At 39.5% G+C, this 25,936-nt stretch overlaps 1 protein-coding gene across 1 annotated transcript in view; it reads left to right on the top strand.

Moving 5' to 3' along the window:
- Window positions 1–25,936, top strand: part of myo9aa (myosin IXAa) — a 328,362-nt gene that overhangs the window by 235,282 nt on the left and 67,144 nt on the right. The window contains exons 18-21 of the mRNA XM_061887012.1: window positions 5,069–5,108; window positions 5,200–5,322; window positions 15,951–16,031; window positions 16,241–16,351. Of these exons, the coding sequence (XP_061742996.1) occupies window positions 5,069–5,108; window positions 5,200–5,322; window positions 15,951–16,031; window positions 16,241–16,351 (355 nt within the window). The remainder of the gene's footprint in view (window positions 1–5,068; window positions 5,109–5,199; window positions 5,323–15,950; window positions 16,032–16,240; window positions 16,352–25,936) is intronic.

Raw genomic sequence — 25,936 nt, 5'->3', positions numbered from 1 at the left:
CGGTGGCTGACTAAATACTTTTTTGCCCCACTGTATTAGATTCAGAATGGTTTCTAGATTCAAAACGATTTTTGATTCAAAATAAAAAAAATTTAAATAACATTGGTGTCAGTTATATGATTAACTGCATTCCTCCATAAAATACATTAAAAGCTGCGGTGAATATGTTATATATTATTTAAAAGAAAACTGGTTTTGTTTGGACATCATTTTAATTATTATGGATCTATCTGTATTGGCCCTGTGATGAGGTGGCGACTTGTCCAGGGTGTACACCGCCTTCCGCCCGAATGCAAGTGAGATAGGCTCTCGCAACGCCAAATGGGACAAGCGGGAGAAAATGGATGGATGGATGGTTTTGTTTCGGACAGTTTTAGCCAAACATTTATTAAAGTCAAATACAAACAAGGCAAGTAAAGTAAATATGTACAGCAGATATGAGCATCTACATCAACATTATGATTTGCCTGAGTTATTTTCATGACTATTTAAATTGTAGATTGTCACTGAAGACATCAAAACTGTGAATGTGGAGTTATGTTTAACAAAAAAAGGTGAAATAACTGAAATGTTTTATATTCTAGTTCCTTCAAAACAGCCAACCTTTGCTCTGATTACTGCTTTGCACACTCTTGGCATTCTCTCAATGAGCTTCAAGTACACCTGTGAAGTGAAACCATTTCAGGTGACTACCTCTTGAAGCTCATCGAGAGAATGCCAAGAGTGTGCAAAAAAAGTAACCAAAGCAAAGGGTGCCTATTTTGAAGAAACTACAATATAAAACATGTTTTCAGTTGTTTCACCTTTTTTTGTTAAATCCATTACTCCACATTCATAGTTTTGATGTGACAATCTACAATGTAAATAGTCTTGAAAATAAAGAAAACGCATTGAATGAGATGGTGTGTCCAAACGGGCTTCACGGTGGCAGAGGGGTTAGTGCGTCTGCCTCACAATACGAAGTTTCTGAGTAGTCAGGGTTCAATCCCGGGCTTGGGATTTTTCTGTGTGGAGTTTTCATGTTCTCCCAGTGACTGCGTGGGTTCCCTCCGGGTACTCCGGCTTCCTCCCACTTCCAAAGACATGCACCTGGGGATAGGTTGATTGGCAACACTAAATGGGCCCTAGTGTGTGAATGTGAGTGTGAATGTTGTCTGTCTATCTGTGTTGGCCTTGCGATGAGGTGGCGACTTGTCCAGGATGTACCCCACCTTCTGCCCGATTGTAGCTGAGATAGGCACCAGCGACCCCAAAGGGAATTAGCGCTAGAAAATGGATAGATGGATGGATGGATGGTGTGTCCAAACTTTTGGCCAGTACTGTATATGATATATATATATTTAAAAAAAAAAAAAAATAATAATAGTTTTTTCAGAATTGATTTAAAAACAAATTTAAGCGATTTTAAAGCCCAATTCATTCAAAAACATTTTTTTGACACACCTAATGTTTTTTTATGTTTTATTTGTCGTGACCTGTCAGTCAGGTCCCATCTTGTTTTATGTTTGTTGTTCTATGTTTGAGTCTATTTCTGTTTCAGCAGTTTTTCCTTTTGTATACTTTCTTGTTGCTGGGTGCGGTAATTATTAGACAGCGGTTTCGGCAATAATTTGGGGTGCTGCCCCCACCTATCACTTTCCTTTATATATCGGTGTCACGCCGCCTAAAGTCACGGGTCCAATGTCCACCCTACATGACAGTCTGTGTTTTTCATGTTTGTATTCTCTGCTATACCAAGGGTTTTTAAATGTGCTTAGGCTATGTTTCGACTTCCCAGTTGCATGACTTTGTTTGTGAAGTAAAAAAGATTCATCTTACTTGCATGGTGCTTCCTGCCTGTCGTTGACTTGAACATAACAAGGTTGATGGATAACTTGCTCTGAAATCGTAATTAGAGGTAACAAGTGGATTGTTAGGTATTTATTTTTGATTAAAAAAAATGCTTAGACCACAACTTGTTGCATGACCAGATAATATTCAACCAATCAATCAATGTTTACTTATATAGCCCTAAATCACTAGTGTCTCAAAGGGCTGCACAAACCACCACGACATCCTCGGTAGGCCCACATAAGGGCAAGGAAAACTCACACCCAGTGGGACATCGGTGACAATAATGATCCAGTGGGACGTCGGTGACAATAATGACTATGAGAACCTTAGAGAGAAGGAAAGCAATGGATGTCGAGCGGGTCTAACATGATACTGTGAAAGTTCAATCCATAATGGATCCAACACAGTCGCGAGAGTCCAGTCCAAAGCGGATCCAACACAGCAGCGAGAGTCCCGTTCACAGCGGAGCCAGCAGGAAACCATCCCAAGCGGAGGCGGATCAGCCCGAGGTCACACTGTTATGGGAGACACACTGCATCCTATCAGTAAGATAAGAGTTAAACCAAGACAGGGCTGAGTCTGACATACCAATTCGTGTTTTGATACGTTCTAATAAAATATTATGATCGACGGTATCGAAAGCAGCGCTAAGATCGAGGAGCAGCAACATAGATGACGCATCAGAATCCATCGTTAGCAATAGATCATTAGTCATTTTTACGAGGGCTGTCTCCGTGGAGTGATTTGCCCTGAAACCGGATTGAAAGGTTTCACATAGATTGTTACACGCTAAGTGTTCATTAAACTGCTCCGCAACAATTTTTTCGAGGATTTTTGAAATAAAGGGAAGGTAAAGTGTTAAACATGCAATACAAAGCAGGTCACCAGAAAGGATGTGGCTGACCACAAAAAGGATTTGGCAGGCTATTTTGAATGATTGGCAGCTCCGGGCCTTGAGTTTGACACTTGTGCATTATCGTTTGCGGGTTGCGTGAACATGAAGTTGGCATTTAAATTGTAAAGTAATCCATTTATTGATTCATATTTAAACAGGCGGAAAAGGAAAACATGGCATCTTGTGCTCTATTTATCCATGTTTGGCCCTAAAAAAACGCCACCTTAAAGTTAAAATTTAATGTCCCAACGATAGTCACACACACACACACACACACACACACACACACACACACACACACACTAGCTGTGGTGAAATTACTTTCTGCATTTGACCCATCCCCATGTTCACCCCCTGGGAGGTGAGGGGAGCAGTGAGCAGCAGCGGCAGCGGTGGCCACGCTCGGGAATCATTTTGGTGATTTAACCCCCAATTCCAGCCCTTGATGCTGAATGCCAAGCAGGGGTCCCATTTTTATAGTCTTTGGTATGACTCGGCCCGGGTTCGAACTCCCGACATTACGGTCTCAGGGCGGACACTCCAAACACAAGGCCACTGAGCAGGTAAGTTGAGTGGGTGGCTCGAGCGTCATCAATTGGAGACGCTTGCTTGACCTAATCATGCATTTTCAGTGTTTCCCCCAGAAAATTTGTTAGTTAAGGTGGTGTCTCTCCAGGGTTAAGGGGGCGCCGCCCGGGACAGGTGGGTGGACGGAGTTGGGGCTGGGTGGGTATAAGGAACAGTGTAATTTGGCCTGTTGCCACCATCACGTCTCCATCTCACCACAGCCTGTGGGGGCAATAGACTACAGACTGTGGTGAAGTAGGCCGGCTTCGTCGCGTGAAGAAGCCTACAATTTTTGGTTGTGTTTTCCGCTCCGTATGCTGAGTGGCAATATACGATATACATCTCAATATTTTTTCCGTAAATTAAAAATAAAACACAAAACAGTCGTAGTTACTTGAGATACTAAGTATGTCATTATTTTGACTTAGTAAATATTGACTTACTAAGACCAAATAATGACTAAGTCAAATTAATGACTTACTGTAAATAAGCGTTTGAAAAAGAGTTTGAAGTGGGGCCACATGTTAACTCATCATGCTTAATTTACAGGCCAATTTATTTATTTATTTTTTTTTTTTGAGGCTTTAGTTTAGGCGGTGGCTCTTTGTTGTTATAGCGGCCGCCTTAACAACAAAGCGCTGTGGGAAACCCTGATTTAATTGTTTGGGGTGTAGAACATGCACATTAAATTATTAAGTGTATTGATTGTACCCCTGTGAAAAATTCCTTCAATGTGCAATTACATTTCCGCATTCCTGGGTTCATACACGTGCATAAATGCATTGATTGATTGATTGATACTTTTATTAGTAGATTGCACAGTTCAGTACATATTCCGTACAATTGACCACTAAATGGTAACACCCGAATAAGTTTTTCAACTTGTTTAAGTCGGGGTCCACGTTAATCAATTCATGGTACAAATATATACTATCAACATAATACAGTCATCACACAAGTTAATCATCATAGTATGTACATTGAATTATTTACATTATTTACAATCCGGGGGGTGGGATGAGGAGCTTTGGTTGATATCAGCACTTCAGTCATCAACAATTGCATCAACAGAGAAATGTGGACATTGAAACAGTGTAGGTCTTATTTAGTAGGATATGTACAGCCAGCAGAGAACATAGTGAGTTCACATAGCATAAGAACAAGTATATACATTAGAAGTACATATGAGTTGTTTATAATCCGGGGAGATGGGATGTGAATGGAGGAGGGTATTAGTAAAGTGTTGAAGTTGCCTGGAGGTGTTGTTTTAGAGCGCTTTTGAAGGAGCGGTTTAGAAGGAGGATAGAGATGCACTTACTTTTATACCTGTTGGGAGTGCATTCCACATTGATGTGGCATAGAAAGAGAATGAGTTAAGACCTTTGTTAGATCGAAATCTGGGTTTAACGTGGTTTGTGGAGCTCCCCCTGGTGTTGTGGTTATGGCGGTGGAGTGCAGGGAGTGCATGAACTCCAATGGGGAGCATGATTCACCGGAACACTGGCAAGAAATGTTGACACACGACGGAAGAATATAAGTAATACAAAATAGCCCCTGGCGTGGGCGGCGCTCGCTTCACGGGGCTTCAAGACGAGCCGCAGCTGTGAAAGTGCTTGATTTGATATGCAGCCAAACCTTCTTTTTAAATGCTAATATCGCTGATAATCACCCTCGTTATTAAACTTTGATTAATCCTGCAGCCCTACCAGTGAATCGCTGTCTTTTCATGAATACTACGTCAGTGTTTTTGTTATCTGTTTCTTTTATAAACAGGAGGAACAAAAACTACAAAGCCAAGCCACTTCTTCCAAAGGTAAAGAAGACTTGTTTTGTTTTTTGCAATGTTTATGTACAATGTTAGGCTGTGTTGGTAAACACCGCCATGTCTTGGTTATTATCTGCAGCACTTACTGAATGTCAAGTCACTGAAGTACCTCAGCAATCTGACGCTTCATGACCGTATCACCAAGTCGCTGCTTCATCTCCACAAGAAGAAGAAACCACCCAGTATCAGTGCCCAGTTTCAGGTCAGAAACACACACATAAAAATACTCAAAGAGCCTGTAGTAGTGCGTAAAGTGTACTGTTTTGCAGGATTTATGTCATTGTGGAATCTCCCTCAAACTGTGAATATGACAAAAACAGGGTGTGTGTCTCCTTAATGTGGGCGATGGGTGAAGTCACCCCTTTATTTTCTATGCCTGTTTTTTCCTCATTTAGTGTGTAATCCATTTTGACGCTCACACACCCACCTCCAAATCTGAGCTGAATGAAATCATGTCTGCAAATTTAAGTAGAGGAAATGTATGATGGGAGGGTTTGTTTGTTTCAGACGGGCTTTACAAGTTACACCAAATGAAACAAATAATTTGCTGAGAAAGTGAGGTTCTTTTCATTTACACACCCTTTAAAAAAGTTGCTCTGTGTGGGATCATAAAAACCTGTAATGAAGACAGGAGGGGGTCAGGCTCCTCTCGGAAGTAGTGGAAATTGAATTGATCCCTTCCAGAGCCAAACGTTCTCTGATATTAAACCTTTTATCATCTTTACAGACAATGTTTTTAAGTGAAAAGTGGAAAAAAAAACAAGTTAACCACTATTGTGAACAAATATTTTCATAATTAACATGAAGTGAAATTGAGAAGTGGTCAGGGAGCTTAAAACTTAATCATGATTAATCACAGGTTAATCACAAGTGAGGTATGTATGTATGAATGAGTGAATGAATGAATAGGTTTATATATACCGTATTTCCTTGAATTGCCGCCGGGGCGCTAATTGATTTAAAACCTCTTCTCACTCCTGCGCTTACCAAAGGCATGCGGTAAAAGTAAGCATCCATCCATCCATTTTTCCACCGCTTATTCCCTTTTGGGGTCGCGGGGGGCGCTGGCGCATGCGCTAATTATTTTAAAACCTCTTCTCACTCCGGCACTTACCAAAGGTATGCAGTAAAAATTTGAGTGTGATGTAAGCTTAGACCTTAAATCCTACTGAATAGCGCTTAATCTTCTTCCCTTTATGCGATTTCAAATAACCGGTATTGAAATCAGCCTCCTCCATTTAGAAAATGTGTACAGGGGAAGTGTCACTCGTGACGTCACGGGTTTGACCAGGCGGTAATACTAAGCATGCGCTAATTATTTTGGGAAGCGAGTTTGACCCGGCAGTAATTCAAGGCAGGCGCATACTATATGTCCTGCGGCAATTCAAGGAAATATGGTATATACATATAAACATATATATATATATGTGTGTGTGTGTGTGTGTGTGTATATATATATGTGTGTGTGTGTATATATGTGTATATATGTGTGTGTGTATATATGTGTATATATGTGTGTGTGTATATATGTGTGTATATATATGTGTGTGTATATATAGGTGTATATATGTGTATGTAAATATGTGTATATATATACATATATATGTGTGTATATGTATATATATATGCATATATGTATGTGTATATATATGTATGTATATATATATATTTATGTATGTATATATATATGTAGGTGTGGGAAAAATCACAAGACTACTTCATCTCTACAGAACTGTTTCATGAGGGGTTCCCTCAATCATCATCTCCTGATGATTGAGGGAACCCCTCATGAAACAGTTCTGTAGAGATGAAGTAGTCTTGTGATTTTTCCCACATAAATATTGCGCTCTACCACGGTATCGAGCACTATTCTCTGGATAATCCAATCAAGACATATATATATATATATATATATATATATATATATATATATATATATATATATATATATATATAGTACAGGCCAAAGTTTTGGACACACCTTCTCATTCAATGCGTTTTCTTTAATTTCATGACTATTTACATTGTACATTGTCACTGAAGGCATCAAAACTATGAATGAACACATGTGGAGTTATGTGCTTAACAAAAAAGGTGAAATAACTGAAAACATGTTTTATATTCTAGTTTCTAGCCACCCTTTGCTCCGATTACTGCTTTGCACACTCTTGGCATTCTCTCGATGAGCTTTAAGAGATAGTCACCTGAAATGGTTTTCACTTCGCTAGTGTCATAGTTTTGATGCCTTCAGTGACAATCTACAATTTAAATAGTCACGAAAATAAAGAAAACACATTGAATGAGACGATGTGTACAACATTTTGGCCTGTACTGTATCAAAATTGCACCAAAAGGGCCATAAATATCAGATATTTAACCAAGGAGGAAGATGACTAAAATATTGCCCAGTTTTACTTTAGAAAATGAAAAGTCAGACATCATACATTTCATTATTTTAATGTATTTTTTACCAGATGCCTGTCACAGAATGAGTCCAACACCCAATTAGTTAACAATCCCGGCTTCCAGTCTTCACTGTGCTGAACCCATGCAACGTGATGTCATTACTGACATGGGCTCAACCTGGATTTTTGTCCCCAAAACTTGTGCCTAAGTTTTAAGTTATACAACTTCAGGGACATTCTCAGCTAAAAAAAAAGAAAAAGAAACACCAAAAAAAAAACAAGCACAAACTGCTGACTTTCTGGCTTTTACGTGAGTCTTGGTTGTTGGTAGCAATTGCAATGAGAGCTGCTGGCCCCAGTGTGTGGATGACTTCACTTCCCACATCCTGTGCAGCTCCGATTGCTTTAATCTCCCATGGAGGAGGCTGAATTCCTCCTACAGCTGACACACACACACGTAGTAATAACAGAGTAATAAGTAACTGTGCATGGAAAGGGCACACGAGCCACATGCTTACAGTATGTGCTCTTTTCACCGTTTCACCATCGTGACACATGGACAAAACTATACGATGCACACCTTTGTAAACTCTTGTTTATTGCAGTTAATTGGTTCCAGGCCTGACCATGGTGAATTAATTTCTGCAAAGTCGAAAGTAGTAATTATAAATCGAATGTGTTCATAGTTTGAGCAAAAATCAAGTGTTTACGATTTTCTTAGTGCAGTTTTTAACATTATGAAAGCCCTCTAGACCTGAAATAACACCAGCATAGTTACTTTTACACGTGTTTAACCCAATATACCATATTTCCTTGAATTGCCACCGGGGTGCTAATTAATTTAAAACCTCTTCTCACTCCTGCGTTTACCAAAGGCATCCAGTTAAGGCAAGCATGTGCTAATTATTTTAAAACCTCTTCTCACTCCGGCGCTTACCAAAGGCATGTGGTAAATTTAGGCCTGCGCTTATAAATTTGAGTGTGATGTAAGGGTACCATCATGAAAAGTACATTTAATTAAAAAAAAACGTTATTATGGTCTTACCTTTACTTATAAATTGGGTCCATGCGCAGCTCCTTCTGATCAAAAGCATCGATAACTTGTTAAAGAAGTCTTCCTTATCTTTCTTCAGTTTTAAAAGTTTCCCTGTCTCGATGGAGAGCTTCCTTTATTACCTTCTGCTTTGATTGAAAGTCCCGTTTAGAAAACTCTTATTTTAGATATGTAATCCTCCATGTTAAAAGTGCAAGCGAGAGTAAAAAATAAACAATTGGTGCTCACTCTTGGTGCTTGTTGTCACTTCTTCTGCAGCCGAGTAGTCGCAAGAAGGATCACTAGGAGGCGGGAGTCATTTAATGACTCATATTTGACACACGCAGCTACGGTATATTAATAAAACATAGCTGCTTAATGTTCTTTTTAGCATATTCAATAGCTTGGACTTTAAATCCTACTGAATAGCTCTTAATCTTCTTCCCTTTATGCGATTTGAAATTATCGAAATCAGCCTCCTCCATTTTGAAAATGATGACAGGTGAAGTGTCACTCGTGACGTGACGAGTTTGACCCGGCGGAAATTCTAGACAAGCGCTAATAAAAATAATATTTTGCGAAACGAGTTTGACCCGGCGTTAATCCTGAGCCGGCGGTAATGCTAACCATGCGCTAATTATTTTGCAAAAAGAGTTTGACCCTGCAGTAATTCTAGGCAGGTGCATACTATATACCCGGCGGTAATTCAAGGAAATACGGTAGTAGACATCCATTAATCCATTTTCTACCGCTTGTCCCCTATTGGGGATAATATTAGAAAATAAGACAATATACTGGATTGAATTTAGGAGCCATGGTCTTAGCTAGTGGCCAAACTAATGTAATGTTGACATTTTTAGTCCATTTAGCTCAGGGGTGTCAAACTCAAATACAGAGTGGGCCAAAATTTAAAACTGAACAAAGCGGCGGGCCAAGGTTGAACAAATTAACCTTTTAATAGGAACCCAAAAAAGTTTTGCATTGAATATTGAACAAGCAAGCCTTATATAACTTTATAGTGACATGCAAACTCCAGTTTCAAATAATAATCCATCCATCCATTTCCTACCGCCTATTCCCTTTCGGGGTCGCGGGGGGCGCTGGCGCCTATCTCAGCTACAATCGGGCGGAAGGCAGGGTACACCCTGGACAAGTCGCCACCTCATCGCAGGGCCAACACAGATAGACAGACAACATTCACACTCACATTCACACACTAGGGCCAATTTAGTGTTGCCAATCAACCTATCCCCAGGTAATAATAATAATAATAATAAAAAATTCAATGGCGTATCAAATAAAATTTAAATAAAAATTGAATGCCTCTTTTCTATTTGCAGCCTTCTCAGGTAAATATAAAAATAAACTTTTTTCACAGGCTAAAAATAAATTTGAAAATAAAATAACAATTATGAATGAATTAAGCATTCAAGTCTTGAAGTAGCAAGAGAAAGTGCACAAATAAAACGTTAATTATTGCTCAGTTTGCTTAGCTGATTTGCTTTAACACTAAATATGGAAAAAGCAACACTTATATAACTTAACAGTGCAAAATCTTAATAGTGGTGGTAGCGGAGGGTGTATATTGTAGCGTCCCGGAAGAGTTAATGCTGCAAGGGGTTCTGGGTATTTTGTTCATGTTGTGTTACGGTGCGGATGTTCTCCCGAAATGTGTTTGTCATTCTTGTGGTGTGTGGGTCCACAGTGCGGCGCATATTTGTAACAGTGTTAAAGTTGTTTATACGGCCACCCTTAGTGTGACCTGTATGGTTGTTGACCAAGTATGCCTTTCATTCACTCATGTGTGTTTAAAAGACGCATATATTATGTGATTAGACCGGTACGCTGTTTGTATGGAGGAAAAGCAGACGTGACGACAGGTTGTAGAGAACGCTTTAAGGCAGGGCCTTTAAGGCACGCCCCCAATATTGTTGTCCGGGTGGAAATCGGTTGAAATACGGGAGAATGGTTTCCTCGGGAGATACTCGAGAGGGGCACTGAACTTCGGGAGTCTCCCGGGAAAATCGGGAGGGTTGGCAAGTATGAGTATTAGCGGTGAATGCGGCTGTATAATACCGGCGGGCCAGTACTAATGTTAATTTGATATTGCCTCAAGGGCCAAATTAATTTACACTGCGGGCCATATTTGGCCCGCGGGCCAGAGTTTGACACCCATGATTTAGCCATTTTTATGCTTGAAAATACTTAATTACATAAAAAATGTTTTTTAAAAAAACTATTAAAAACATCCACGACAGAGTGAAACCGCACATTTTGAAACCCGCTAGTCAAGGGACGACTTTAAAATAGTACCTCAGTTTTATTTAGTAATCCGTCCCAAAATATCAGCAGAAGACCGAATACTACAGAAACCAATCCAATTTTTTCCATAAGAATTAATCTAAATTAAATTAATCTGTTACAGACATCTAGAAATATCAACACAAATCCTTTTTTTAATACAGAAGACTTATATAAAATACATACACATGACAAATGAAATGGATAATGAACATTTAACATCACTTTGACCTTTATTGAGCACCTTTGTTGGTAAAGATTGACTCACAGTTCTTTCTTGAGTTCAATAGTGGTTATCTTTGTATCAAAGTGCTAGCACTTGAAACTCTTTTGGTACCAGGATGGATTATTTCGCAGTTGTAATGCATTTTTTAAAAAAATACACAGAGACTGTGTAAACAATATGTGGGATTATTTGTTGGTTTGTTGGTTAATTGGAGTTTATTTCAATTTTGTATACAGTGTCAGTATGTTACCTCACAAATGTTGCATATACCGTATTTCCTTGAATTGCCGCAGGCCATATAGTATGCGCCTGCCTTGAATTACTGCCGGGTCAAACTCGCTTCGCAAAATAATTAGCGCATGCTTATTATTACCGCTTGGTCAAACTCGTGACGTCACGAGTGACACTTCCCCCTGTCCTCATTTTCAAAATGGAGGAGGCTGATTTCAATACCGGTCATTTGAAATCGCATAAAGGGGAGAAGATTAAGAGCTATTCAGTAGGATTTAAGGTCCAAGCTTACATCACACTCAAATTTTTACTGCATGCCTTTGGTAAGTGCCGGAGTGAGAAGAGGTTTTAAAATAATTAGCGCATGCTTACTTTTACCGCATGCCTTTGGTAAGCGCAGGAGTGAGAAGAGCTTTTAAATTAATTAGCGCCCCGGCGGCAATTCAAGGAAATACGGTAGTTTCCTTTTTTTCTTTCCATGTCCAAAAAGGAGTAGGAAGAAGCAAGTTAAATCTAATTCCACCCCAATTCCACTTCATAGCAATTACAAACAAATATGTCCATTTCATGTTCTCAATTTGTACTCAGTTTGTATTAGTGTGTTCTAAATATATCAGTTCTCCTCATATATTGTTACATCCATTTTTAATTTACTTAAAGGGGAACATTATCACAATTTCAAAAGGGTTAAAAACAATAAAAATCAGTTCCCTGTGGCTTGTTGTATTTTTTGCAATTTTTTTAAAAATTTTACCGGTCCCCGAATATCCCTAAAAAAAAGCTTTAAAGTGCTTGATTTTCGCTATTTGCGATGCGACTATCCATTTCCCTGTGACGTCATACAGTGCTGCCAATGTAAACAAACAACGGCGAATACCACAGCAAGATATAGCGACATTAGCTCGGATTCAGACTCGGATTTCAGCGACTTAAGCGATTCAACAGATTACGCATGTATTGAAACGATGGTTGGAGTATGAAAGTATTGAAGAAGAAACTGAAGCTATTGAGCGAAAAGCTATTGACGCTATTCATAGCCATAGCATGGCCGAATAGCTGCGTTAGCATCGCCGGTAAAATGTGCGGACCAAACGATCTGGACTTTTGCATCTCGTGACACTGAAGCAACTTAACTCCTTCGATTGGTAAGTGTTTTTTTTCATTAAATGTGGGTGGAAGTAAACGTAATATAGTTGCAAATGCATCTGCAGGTTATCCATACATCTCGGTGCCATGTCTGCTTTAGCACCGCCGGTAAATAGCATGTTAGCATCGATTAGCATAGCATGTTAGCATCGATTAGCTGGCAGTCAACATCAACAAAACTCACCTTTGTGAATTTGTTGACTTTATAGTTGCAAATGCATCTCCAGGTTATCCATACATTTCTGTGCCATGTCTGCTTTACCACCGCCGGTAAATAGCATGTTAGCGTCGATTAGCGTAGCATGTTAGCAGCAATAAGCTGGCAGTCACGCCGCAACCAAATATGTCTGATTAGCACATAAGTCAACATCAACAAAACTCACCTTTGTGATTTCGTTGACTTTATCGTTGCAAATGCATCTGCAGGTTATCCATACATCTCTGTGCCATGTCTGTCATCGCCGGTAAAATGTGGAGACACTCTGGCACATTCAATGGGGGTCTGGCGGCAGACACTTACGCATCTTCGGGCCAGTGGTGCAACTTGAATCCCTCCCTGTTAGTGTTGTTACACCCTCCGACAACACACCGACGAGGCATGATGTCTCCAAAGTTCCAAAAAATAGTCGAAAAAACGGAAAATAACAGAGCTGAGACCCGGTGTTTTTAATGTGTGAAAATGAAAATGGCGGCTGTGTTACCTCGGCGACGTCACGTTCTGACGTCATCGCAAAAAGAGCGATAAACAGAAAGGCGTTTAATTTGCCAAAATTCACCCATTTAGAGTTCGGAAATCGGTTAAAAAAATATATGGTCTTTTTTCTGCAACATCAAGGTATATATTGACGCTTACATAGGTCTGGTGATAATGTTCCCCTTTAATGAGATGGAGAATATCTTATTTTCAATATTAATTCAATGTATTTGTTTTGGAAATCGGTTTCACGGAATGAAATGCGGACTAACAGATTAGTTTGTTACGCGCAAAGTTTGGTTTTACGATAAATGAGACATCATAACACTACCTAAACCTACCAGTTTAAGTGGTTCTCTGATTAAGCGCTTAACTCACAACACTTGTATCTCAAGTCTTCGTCTTCCATTGAAATGAATTGAAATCAATTTATTGTTGCTTGGCTACAATTTTAACATATAACATGCTATTTATAAAGAAAAACTGTTCGATAATAAATACTTGGGTTGTACGGTATACCGGTATGAGTATAGTACCGCGATACTAATGAATTATGTTTGGTACTATACTGCCTCTGAAAAGTACCGGTTTGTGGTATCATCCAAAACTAATTCAAAGTATGCAAACAACAGAAGAATAAATGATGATTCCATTTTTACAGAAGTGTTGATATAACATGTTAAAAGAGAAAGTAAGCAGATATTAACAGTAAATGAACAAGTAGATTAATAATTCATTTTCTACCCCTTGTCCTTTATAATTTTGACAAAATAATAGAATGATAAATGACACAATATTACTGTATGTGTCAGCAGCTTAATTAGGAGACTTTGTTTGCTTACCTACTAATAAAAGATAAGTTTTCTTGTATGTTCACTTTTGTATTTAAGGACAAACTTGCAATAAGAAACATATGTTTCAAGATTTCATTTTAGGATGTTTTTGTTAAAATAAAGCCGATAATGCACGTTTTTTTGGTCCCCTTTATTTAGAAAAGTATCAAAGTATCGAAATCATTTTGGTACCGGTACCAAAATATTGGTATCGGGACAGCACTAATAAATACTGCGTAAAAACAATACAATAGAATGTAGTACTAACAACTAAAGTAGTTTTATGGAGTAATGTAATAATGTACAAATTTACCTGAGAGAGTAGACGTCTACGGTATCTCTTACATTCTGCTTCTCCGTCAAACACACCATAAGCAGCTCTTCAATGTTTTCCTTAATAAATATCAGCCGTTTGGATATTATTTTAACATTCTTCGTCAGCGTTATTGGCTTAATCTGCTTCAGTATGGTGCAGACTAGGTGTGTCGCCAAGTTTTTGACGATATCGTTCAAAGAATATCATCCACTTGTTCCTCTCAGCTCTGTTCTTCACATCAACTTTTGTCGATCACATGTTTGGAAAACTGTCAAAGTTAGTTTGTGACCAACCCCAAGATGCAGAGACGGAGGCAGGCATTGAACAGGAAAACATGATTTAATTAAAATATTACAACAAGAACAAATCAAAGGGGTACAACCAAAAGCGCGCACAAGGCGGATTACAAACTAAGGGAGCTAGCATGGGAGCTAGAAAATAAAAAAGGAGCTTAGCATGGAAGGGAGCAAAAACAAATAGGACTTAGCATGGAGGCTAGCATAAACAGAACCGGGAACAGAAGTCGTTACTTGTTGTATAAAGACAAATTGGAAGCAGGGAACAAAAAACAGTGAGCTACAAACATCTAACAAAATATAGCTTACCGCTACGCTGCAAGGATACGACACGACACGACAGGAGCGACAATACATGACATGTAGCAACGACTCGACTGAAGGACTAAACAAGTTCAAATAGGAGCGGGCTGATTGACACCAGGTGTGGCCAGGTGCCAATCAGCCGCAGCTGAGGGAAAAACTGCGCTCAGGGAGAAAGACAGGAAACCAACGAAATAAGCGCGCTGACAGGAAATACTACACACACAGGAAAAAAATAGAACACAAACAAACTGTCAGGGGCCAGCCTGACAGAAAACAAAGTCATGTCGATCGCTTGATATAAGCTCATCCTAGCGAGTGAGACCAGATTTTTTGAAAGTCTCATACGTGGGCCAATCTTGCTACGCCATGTAACGGCTGAGATGCTTGTAACTCATATTTTTGTTTGCCATTTAAAGCATATAAATATAGCTTACCGCTACGCTGCAAGGATACGACACGACACGAGAGGAGCGACAATACATGACATGTAGCAACGACTCGACTGGAGGACTAAACAAGTTCAAATAGGAGCGGGCTGATTGACACCAGGTGTGGCCAGGTGCCAATCAGCCGCAGCTGAGGGAAAAACAGTGCTCAGGGAGAAAGACAGGAAACCAACAAAATAAGAGCGCTGAAATACTACACACATAGGAAAAAACTAGAACACAAACAAACTGTCAGGGGCCAGCCTGACAGAAAACAAAGTCATGACGATCTCTTGATATAAGCTCATCCTAGCGAGTGAGACCAGATTTTTTGAAAGTCTCATACGTGGGCCAATCTTGCTACGCCATGTAATGGCAGAGATGCTTGTAACTCATATTTTTGTTTGCCATTTAAAGCATAACAATCAGTGAAGCGACAGCTCTTATCTCAAAAAGCTCCTTATTTGGGGCTACCACTGTGCACAAAGACCCTGGTACCACTGTACTATAACAAAGTCCCCCCTGGCCCTGGCAATGACTACTGCTTGTTAAATGGGAAAGATTTTACTGTGTTTTAGGTTTCATTTTCACGTTCTATTTTTGTGTCCCGTTCTGCAGGCCTCTCTCAATAAGCTCATGGAGACCCTGGGTCAGTCGGAGCCTTATTTTGTCAAGTGCATCCGTTCCAATGCTGAGAAGGTACAGCATGGACAACTTGGACAGCGGCCATGTTGATTGTTTTGCTTTAGTTTTTTTCCAAAGCATTTTTTTTTTTCATTCCCCTTGAAGTATGGGACTCCTCCAGAGCTGTTGTTGATCATTTCCTGTTCTTTTTTCTCTTCCCCCTCCTGTTGCTCCCTCTTTTGTCATTTCCCTCGGTTTCCCTTTCTTCCACATTCCCTTCACAGCTGCCCTTGCGGTTTAATGACAACCTGGTGCTGAGGCAGCTGCGCTACACAGGTATGCTGGAGACCGTGCGCATCCGGCAATCAGGCTACAACGTCAAGTACAGCTTTAAGGTAAATTCGCATGCACTGGTTGTCACCATAGTTAACTTTTCTGCACTAAATTGTTTTGGGGGCCACGTTTCCAGAACGCTATATAGACCGGGGTGTCCGGACTTCTCCCTTCATTTTTGGTCTTATTTTTTTTTATGTTCCAGAGAACCAGCATCTGTGACTGTAGGCAATTGATTTTGATTTAGTTATTTTGTCAGAGTTACAGGAACACTCTGCTGTTATTTAAGGGCCGACCTCAAAAAAGCTGTCATCTCTAAGACTGCACACTTGTGCAGTGTTTCTTAAACATAGGTCCAGGTCGCAGCGGTACTCACTTGTAATACACTTTTCCAACACTTGAGGCAGTCATGAGAATCTCAAACAGAAGAGGTCTGAAACTAAACTAAACTAAAATTGTGACTAAAGTGGTGAAGCTATATTTTAATGTACTTTTGTTGACAGGTTATTCAAGAAGCATATATATATACTGTATATGTATATATATATGTATATATGTGTGTATATATATATATATATATGTGTATATATATATATATATATATATATATATATATATATATATATTGGATTATATATATATATATATATATATATATATATATATATATATATATATATATATATATATATATATATATATATATATTGGATTATCCAGGTTCACGGTGGCAGAGGGGTTAGTGCATCTGCCTCACAATACGAAGGTCCTGCAGTCCTGGGTTCAAATCCAGGCTCGGGATCTTTCTGTGTGGAGTTTGCATGTTCTCCCCGTGAATGCGTGGGTTCCCTCCGGGTACTCCGGCTTCCTCCCACTTCCAAAGACATGCACCTGGGGATAGGTTGATTGGCAACACTAAATTGGCCCTAGTATGTGAGTGTGAGTGTGAATGTTGTCTGTCTATCTGTGTTGGCCCTGCGATGAGGTGGCCAGGGTGTACCCCACCTTTCGCCCGATTGTAGCTGAGATAGGCGCCAGCGCCCCCCGCGACCCCAAAAGGGAATAAGCGGTAGAAAATGGATGGGATGGAGGGATGGCTTATCCAGAGAATAGTGCTCGATACCATGGTAGAGTGCAATATGTATGTGTGGAAAAAAATCACAAGACTACTTCATCTCTACAGAACAGTTCCGTAGAGATGAAGTAGTCTTGTGATTTTTCCCACACATACATATATATATATATATATATATATATATGTATATATATATATATATATATATATATATATATATATATATGTATATATATATATATATATATATATATATATATATGTGGGGCAAAAAAGTATTTAGTCAGCCACCGATTGTGCAAGTTCTCCCACTTAAAATGATGACAGAGGTCTGTAATTTTCATCATAGGTACTTTAACTGTGAGAGACAGAATGTGAAAAAAAAATCCAGGAATTCACATTGTAGGAATTTTAAAGAATTTATTTGTAAATTATGGTGGAAAATAAGTATTTGGTCAACCATTCAAGGCTCTCACTGATGGAAGGAGGTCTTGGCTCAAAATCTCACGATACATGGCCCCATTCAGTCTTTCCTTAACACGGATCAATCGTCCTGTCCCCTTAGCAGAAAAACAGCCCCAATGCGTGATGTTTCCACCCCCATGCCTCACAGTAGGTTTGGTGTTCTTGGGATGGAACTCAGTATTCTTCTTCCTCCAAATTCGACGAGTTAAGTTTATACCAAAAAGTTCTATTTTGGTTTCATCTGACCACATGACATTATCCCAATCCTCTGATGTATCATCCATGTTGATGTGTCATCCATGTATCCATTTTGGTATAAATAGGGATCATATATATGCTCATATATATTTTGTACTGTTATACAATTTAATAAATCAGAAACTGATGACATAGCACTGTATTTTACTTCTTTATCTCTTTTTTTCAACCAAAAATGCTTTGCTCTGATAAAGGGGTACTTGAATTAAAACAATTTTCACAGGGGGTACATCCCTGAAAAAAAGGTTGACAACCACTGAGTTAGAATGTATTTATTTTAGCATAACCTGATTATATGTAAATGTATTTTTCACCAGAAACATTTAAAATATTTTCATTATATTTCATATATTTAATGAGTATTTATTTTTGTAATCCCCCTGTCCTGAGGCAAAATAAAAAAAAAAGTGCAGTTCCCCTTAAATAAATGTTTAAGAATCCCTGCTCTAGACTTTAGACTTCCTTTTTATTGTCATTCACATTTGAACTTTACAGTACAAATAAGAACAACATTTTTTGTTGCATTAGCTCTTGGTAGTGCAGGATGAAAAAAAAACAATAAGGTGCAGATATAAATAAATAGATTACTCTACAGATAAATATATTGCACTTTTGCATATGCGGGTTTATGGATGTATGTTATATTGTCTTTTTTATTCCAGCGAGTTAATCCATTTTGGGGGGAGTTGAGGGGATCATTTAATTATGATGCGTTCAAGAGTCTTACGGCCTGAGGGAAGAAGCTGTTACAGAACCTGGAGGTTCTGCTTCGGCGGCTGCGGAATCTCTTTCTAGAGTCCAACAGTGAAAACAGTCCTTGGTGGGGGTGGGAGGAGTCTTTGCAGATTTTCTGAGCCCTGGTCAGGCAGCGGCTTTTTGCGATCTCCTGGATAGGAGGAAGAGGAGTCCTGATAATCTTTTCCGCCGTCCTCACTGCTCTAATCCCTGCTTTCAGAATCTTATGCAAAAAAGTGAGTTTCTCAAAAAGTTTTTTGAACTGGCCACCAGTTGAATAGCCCAAATGATGAAAAAAAGAGGACCTAAAATGGAACCTTGAGAAACACCACTAGTATAACTTAGGAAGTAAACCAAATGACTACTGACTGCATCTGAAGTAAGCAAGCTACAGCAACACATTAGGTACATGAATAACACTACAACAAAAAGTGTAACTGCCAAAAAAAAGAGGACTTAAAGGCTTTTGAAATGAGATTTTCTTATTTAAACGGGAATAGCAGGTCCATTCTATGTGTCATACTTGATCATTTCGCAATATTGCCATATTTTTGCTAAAAGGATTTAGTAGAGAACATCGACGGTAAAGTTTGCAACTTTTGGTCGCTAATAAAAAAAGCCTTGCCTTTACCGGAAGTAGCAGACGATGTGCGCGTGACGTCACGGGTTAAAGGGCTCCTCACATCCTCACATTGTTTACAATCATAGTCACAAGCAGCGAGAGCGATTCGGACCGAGAAAGCGACGATTTTCCCATTAATTTGAGCGAGGATGAAAGATTCGTGGATGAGGAAATTTAGAGTGATGGACTAGAAAAGAAAAAAAAAGACGATTGCATTGGGAGCGATTCAGATGTAATTAGACACATTTACTAGGATAATTCTGGGAAATCCTTTATCTTTCTATTGTGTTGCTAGTGTTTTAGTGAGTTAAATAGTACCTGATAATCGGAGGGGTGTGTCCACTGGTGTGTTGACGCCTAAGTCTCTGAGGGAAGTCATGGCAGCTGCAGCACTACAGAAGTTTCGCTGATCTCCGGTAAGAGGCGACTTTTTTCCACAATTTTCTTACCGAAAACTGCCGTTTGACATGTAGTCGGGATCCATCTTCGCCTGACCGCTCTGATCCATAGTAAAGCTTCACCTCCGGGAATTTTAAACAAGGAAACACCGTGTGTTTGTGTGGCTAAAGGCTAAAAGCTTCCCACCTCCACCTTTCTACCTTGACTTCTCCATTATTAATTGAACAAATTGCAAAAGATTGAGCAACACAGAAGTCCAAAATACTGTGTAATTATGCGATGAAAAGAGATGACTTTTAGCTGTGTGTGGTGCTGGGCTAGAATGTCCCCTCCAACCAATGACGTCACAAACACGCGTCATCATACGCGTCATAATTCCGTGACGTTTTCAACAGGAAACAGAAGTGAAGTGAATTATATTTATGTAGCGCTTTTCTCAAGTGACTCAAAGCTCTTTACATAGTGACACCCAATATCTGAGTTACATTTAAACCAGTGTGGGTGGCACTGGGAGCAGGTGGGTAAAGTGTCTTGCCCAAGGACACAACAGCAGTAACTGTGATGGCACAAGCGGGAATCGAACATGCAACCCTCAAGTTGCTGACACGGCCACTCTACCAACCGAGCTAGGCCGCGGGAAATTTAAAATTGTAATGTAGTAAACTAAAAAGGCCGTATTTGCATGTGTTGCAATGTTAATATTTCATCATTGATATATAAACTATCAGACTGCGTGGTTGGTAGTAGTGGGTTTCAGTAGGCCTTTAAACATTAAATAGAATAGAACCAACACAACAAATGTAGAAACATACATTTTTACAATGGAGTTCAGGGTGCACATCCAGCCGTCAACCATTAGTGGGCGCTCCATGGAATTTAACTACAAAGATGATGGTCATGTTGACTTAAGTCTTTGCATCTTACGGTTTCTTTATTTTATTCGTTGAGTGGGATCATTTACAATGACATAAGGTATTTTGCGTCGATACTGCATCAGTCTGCCGCCATCTGCTGCTAGCCACAACAGGAGCAGCTGATTGCTTACATCTGTGCTGACCGGAATAGTGGCAGCCAGTAAACTAAACCGGCCGTATTGGCATGTGTTGCAATGTTAATATTTCATCATTGATATATAAACTATCAGACTGCGTGGTTGGTAGTAGTGGGTTTCAGTAGGCCTTTAAACATTAAATAGAATAGAACCAACACAACAAATGTAGAAACATACATTTTTACAATGGAGTTCAGGGTGCACATCCAGCCGTCAACCATTAGTCAGCGCTCCATGGAATTTAACTACAAAGATGATGGTCATGTTGACTTAAGTCTTCGCATCTTACGGTTTCTTTATTTTATTCGTTGAGTGGGATCATTTACAATGAAATAAGGTATTTTGCGTCGATACTGCATCAGTCTGCCGCCATCTGCTGCTAGCCACAACAGGAACAGCTGATTGCTTACACCTGTGCTGACCTGAATAGTGGCAGCCAGTAAACTAAACCGGCCGTATTGGCATGTGTTGCAATGTTAATATTTCATCATTGATATATAAACTATCAGACTGCGTGGTTGGTAATAGTGGGTTTCAGTAGGCCTTTAAACATTAAATAGAATAGAACCAACACAATAAATGTAGAAACATACATTTTTACAATGGAGTTCAGGGTGCACATCCAGCCGTCAACCATTAGTGAGCACTCCATGGAATTTAACTACAAAGATGATGGTCATGTTGACTTAAGTCTTTGCATCTTACGGTTTCTTTATTTTATTCGTTGAGTGGGATCATTTACAATGAAATAAGGTATTTTGCGTCGATACTGCATCAGTCTGCCGCCATCTGCTGCTAGCCACAACAGGAACAGCTGATTGCTTACACCTGTGCTGACCGGAATAGTGGCAGCCAGTAAACTAAACCGGCCGTATTGGCATGTGTTGCAATGGTAATATTTCATCATTGATATATAAACTATCAGACTGCGTGGTTGGTAGTAGTGGGTTTCAGTAGGCCTTTAAACATTAAATAGAATAGAACCAACACAACAAATGTAGAAACATACATTTTTACAATGGAGTTCAGGGTGCACATCCAGCCGTCAACCATTAGTGAGCACTCCATGGAATTTAACTACAAAGATGATGGTCATGTTGACTTAAGTCTTTGCATCTTACGGTTTCTTTATTTTATTCGTTGAGTTGGATCATTTACAATGAAATAAGGTATTTTGCGTCGATACTGCATCAGTCTGCCGCCATCTGCTGCTAGCCACAACAGGAGCAGCTGATTGCTTACACCTGTGCTGACCGGAATAGTGGCAGCCAGTAAACTAAACCGGCCGTATTGGCATGTGTTGCAATGTTAATATTTCATCATTGATATATAAACTATCAGACTGCGTGGTTGGTAGTAGTGGGTTTCAGTAGGCCTTTAAACATTAAATAGAATAGAACCAACACAACAAATGTAGAAACATACATTTTTACAATGGAGTTCAGGGTGCACATCCACCCGTCAACCATTAGTGAGCGCTCCATGGAATTTAACTACAAAGATGATGGTCATGTTGACTTAAGTCTTTGCATCTTACGGTTTCTTTATTTTATTCGTTGAGTGGGATCATTTACAATGATATAAGGTATTTTGCGTCGATACTGCATCAGTCTGCCGCCATCTGCTGCTAGCCACAACAGGAACAGCTGATTGCTTACACCTGTGCTGACCGGAATAGTGGCAGCCAGTAAACTAAAAAGGCCGTATTGGCATGTGTTGCAATGTTAATATTTCATCATTGATATATAAACTATCAGACTGCGTGGTTGGTAGTAGTGGGTTTCAGTAGGCCTTTAAACATTAAATAGAATAGAACCAACACAACAAATGTAGAAACATAAATTTTTACAATGGAGTTCAGGGTGCACATCCAGCCGTCAACCATTAGTGAGCACTCCATGGAATTTAACTACAAAGATGATGGTCATGTTGACTTAAGTCTTTGCATCTTACGGTTTCTTTATTTTATTCGTTGAGTGGGATCATTTACAATGAAATAAGGTATTTTGCGTCGATACTGCATCAGTCTGCCGCCATCTGCTGCTAGCCACAACAGGAACAGCTGATTGCTTACATCTGTGCTGACCGGAATAGTGGCAGCCAGTAAACTAAACCGGCCGTATTGGCATGTGTTGCAATGGTAATATTTCATCATTGATATATAAACTATCAGACTGCGGGGTTGGTAGTAGTGGGTTTCAGTAGGCCTTTAAACATTAAATAGAATAGAACCAACACAACAAATGTAGAAACATACATTTTTACAATGGAGTTCAGGGTGCACATCCAGCCGTCAACCATTAGTGAGCACTCCATGGAATTTAACTACAAAGATGATGGTCATGTTGACTTAAGTCTTTGCATCTTACGGTTTCTTTATTTTATTCGTTGAGTGGGATCATTTACAAAGAAATAAGGTATTTTGCGTCGATACTGCATCAGTCTGCCGCCATCTGCTGCTAGCCACAACAGGAACAGCTGATTGCTTACACCTGTGCTGACCGGAATAGTGGCAGCCAGTAAACTAAACCGGCCGTATTGCCATGTGTTGCAATGGTAATATTTCATCATTGATATATAAACTATCAGACTGTGTGGTGGGTAGTAGTGGGTTTCAGTAGGCCTTAAAGGAACACATCAGTTATGTAAATCACATGTTTGGACCCCAGTTTATAGGTTTGCTCGCAAGGATAAAATATTGATGCAAGAATCTGCCAAAGTGTTACAGTGGGCGACGTTTCTCAATACAACAGAAGCACTCCTGTCTTTTTAGGAATTTGTTTGTGTTATTTTAGTTGCTTCACAAATCGACATTGACGCAAAAATAGCGTACAGTATTGTTCTTAACTGAACCAAGCTGTGCTGTTTCAACTTTTAACACAACATTGTTCAGAAAGTCTCTCCAATTGCCAGCGTCATAAAAACATTATTCATTTGTTTCCACAAGCTCAGTAGTATGTGACCAGTTTATGTATAAAATCTATGTCTATCTGTGGTTTAGAATAGTTTTCCAGCAAGAAATCCCTCAATGAGCCACAGATTAGCCAGGGAACTGTGTGCATCTGTGTATCATATTAAAAATTTTTCCCCTTTATGCAAGCATATGCAGGCCAGAAGCGCCATCAATCTCACTCTTCAAAATACCAAATCTTGAATGGTACTTGACACTCAGTTTTCCACATGTCTAGAGTGGTAAATTATACCCCCCCAAAAATATTTTTTACAAATATTGCTCAAATAAAAATCGTTGGGTGGTATTATAAAATGTGTTAGGGTGATTTTAATCCTACATGATGATAAATGTGTTTTAGGGTCTGAAGTAAATGCTTTAGTTCCGTATTGTGGATTAAATATTATTATTTGTGGCAACGCTGTTATTGCATGCCGAGATTTGGATAGATATTTAATCCATGCACTTAGTGCGTCCGTCTTTAGGTGTTAATACTATTGTTATATTGTAATAATTCCTGTTCATGATACGTTCTAGATGTGTCCCGCAAATTTGACAGCGACGAAATGTAGCGTCCTCGTTAGCGGTTAATATCCTTCAACAGTGCAAATTTTAAATCCCAAATTCTCCCCTCCATTGCGGCAAATAAACTGTTTCTTACACGTACCATTATCACTGGAGGACTAGAGGACAAGGAATAGCTGAACTGTGTTGTATATGTACCTTTGTGTAAATTGCAATAGTGCTATGCGTGACCTTGTCCACATGGACTGACTGTAAAAGTATCTTTTCTCCCTTACTGTTGCTCATTTAGCAATGCAGCATTGTCCAGAGTTGCGTCATATGCTCTCTTCCCCCTCCAAACTGAGCCTACTCCCTCCCCCCCACCCACCTTGTATTCAGTGTATAAAGAATAACACGTTTCTATTTTTATCGTTTACTCCAGGGGTGCCCATTACGTCGATCGCGAGCTACCAGTCGACCGCGAGGGGTGTGTCAGTCGATTTCGAGGCAGGCTTTTAAAAAAAATAGACCAAAAAATTAGTGATCATCAATCTTCACCAAGACGTCACTTAAATGACATTCACGGTACCGGAGGGTCTTGTGAGATGACGCTGGCTGCTGCAAGATCATTATTATGAAAATATGACCGAGAGGAAGGCGAGAAACACTTTTTATTTCAACAGACTCTCGCGCCGTACCTTCCGTCAAAACTCTAAAGGCCGACTGCACATTTCCTATCTTCACAATAAAAGCCCTGCTTCATGCTGCCTGCGCTAACTAAATACAGAGTCTCGGAAAACTGGCGTGCACAAGCGATCCCTCAGAAAGCTGGCGTGCACATCACATGTGCACGCCAGCTTTCCGAGACTCTTATTTTGTTAGCGCAGGCAGCATGAAGCAGGGCTTTTATTGTGAAGATAGGAAATGTGCAGTCGGCCTTTAGAGTTTTGACGGAAGGTACGGCGCGAAAGTCTGTTGAAATAAAAAGTGTTTCTCGCCTTCCTCTCTGTCATTTTTTCATAATAATGAACTGGCAGCAGCCAGCGTCATCTCACAAGACCCTCGGGTGCCGTGAATGTCAATCAAGCAAGCTACGGAATTTGCCGCCAATGTTTTTCTTGTAAAGTGTATGGAAGCTGGATGAATTAGATGCCAAAAACCAACCACTTTCATGTGGTATTGTACAGAAAGGACACCTTTTTTTCTCCTCCATTTGAAAATGTGGGCGTTATCATCATTACTGTCTGATTCCAATCAATGCAAGTCATCAGAATCAGGTAATACACCAACTTATATTCTTGTCTTCGTGAAAGAAAGACATCTATATGTGTTACACATGCTTGTATTATCATTAAACACATTTAACTTGTTTACAAAAATGTCTCTTTCATAAATAAATAAATATAAATGATATATATAAATGAGGTAGATCCCCTCGAGTTGGTCAATTGAAAAGTAGCTCGCCTGCAGAAAAAGTGTGGGCACCCCTGGTTTACTCCTTACATACTTGCTATGCATATTGAGATGCTTGAGCTTCACAAATAAATCCAAGCAAGATCATTTTGGGCACGGTGGAACAGGGGTTAGT

The sequence above is a fragment of the Nerophis ophidion genome, linkage group LG25 (genome assembly GCF_033978795.1).
Source record: "Nerophis ophidion isolate RoL-2023_Sa linkage group LG25, RoL_Noph_v1.0, whole genome shotgun sequence".
In the NCBI taxonomy this organism is placed as follows: domain Eukaryota; kingdom Metazoa; phylum Chordata; class Actinopteri; order Syngnathiformes; family Syngnathidae; genus Nerophis; species Nerophis ophidion.
Note: the sequence above shows the minus strand (reverse complement) of the source record. Positions and strands in the feature narration are given on the sequence as shown.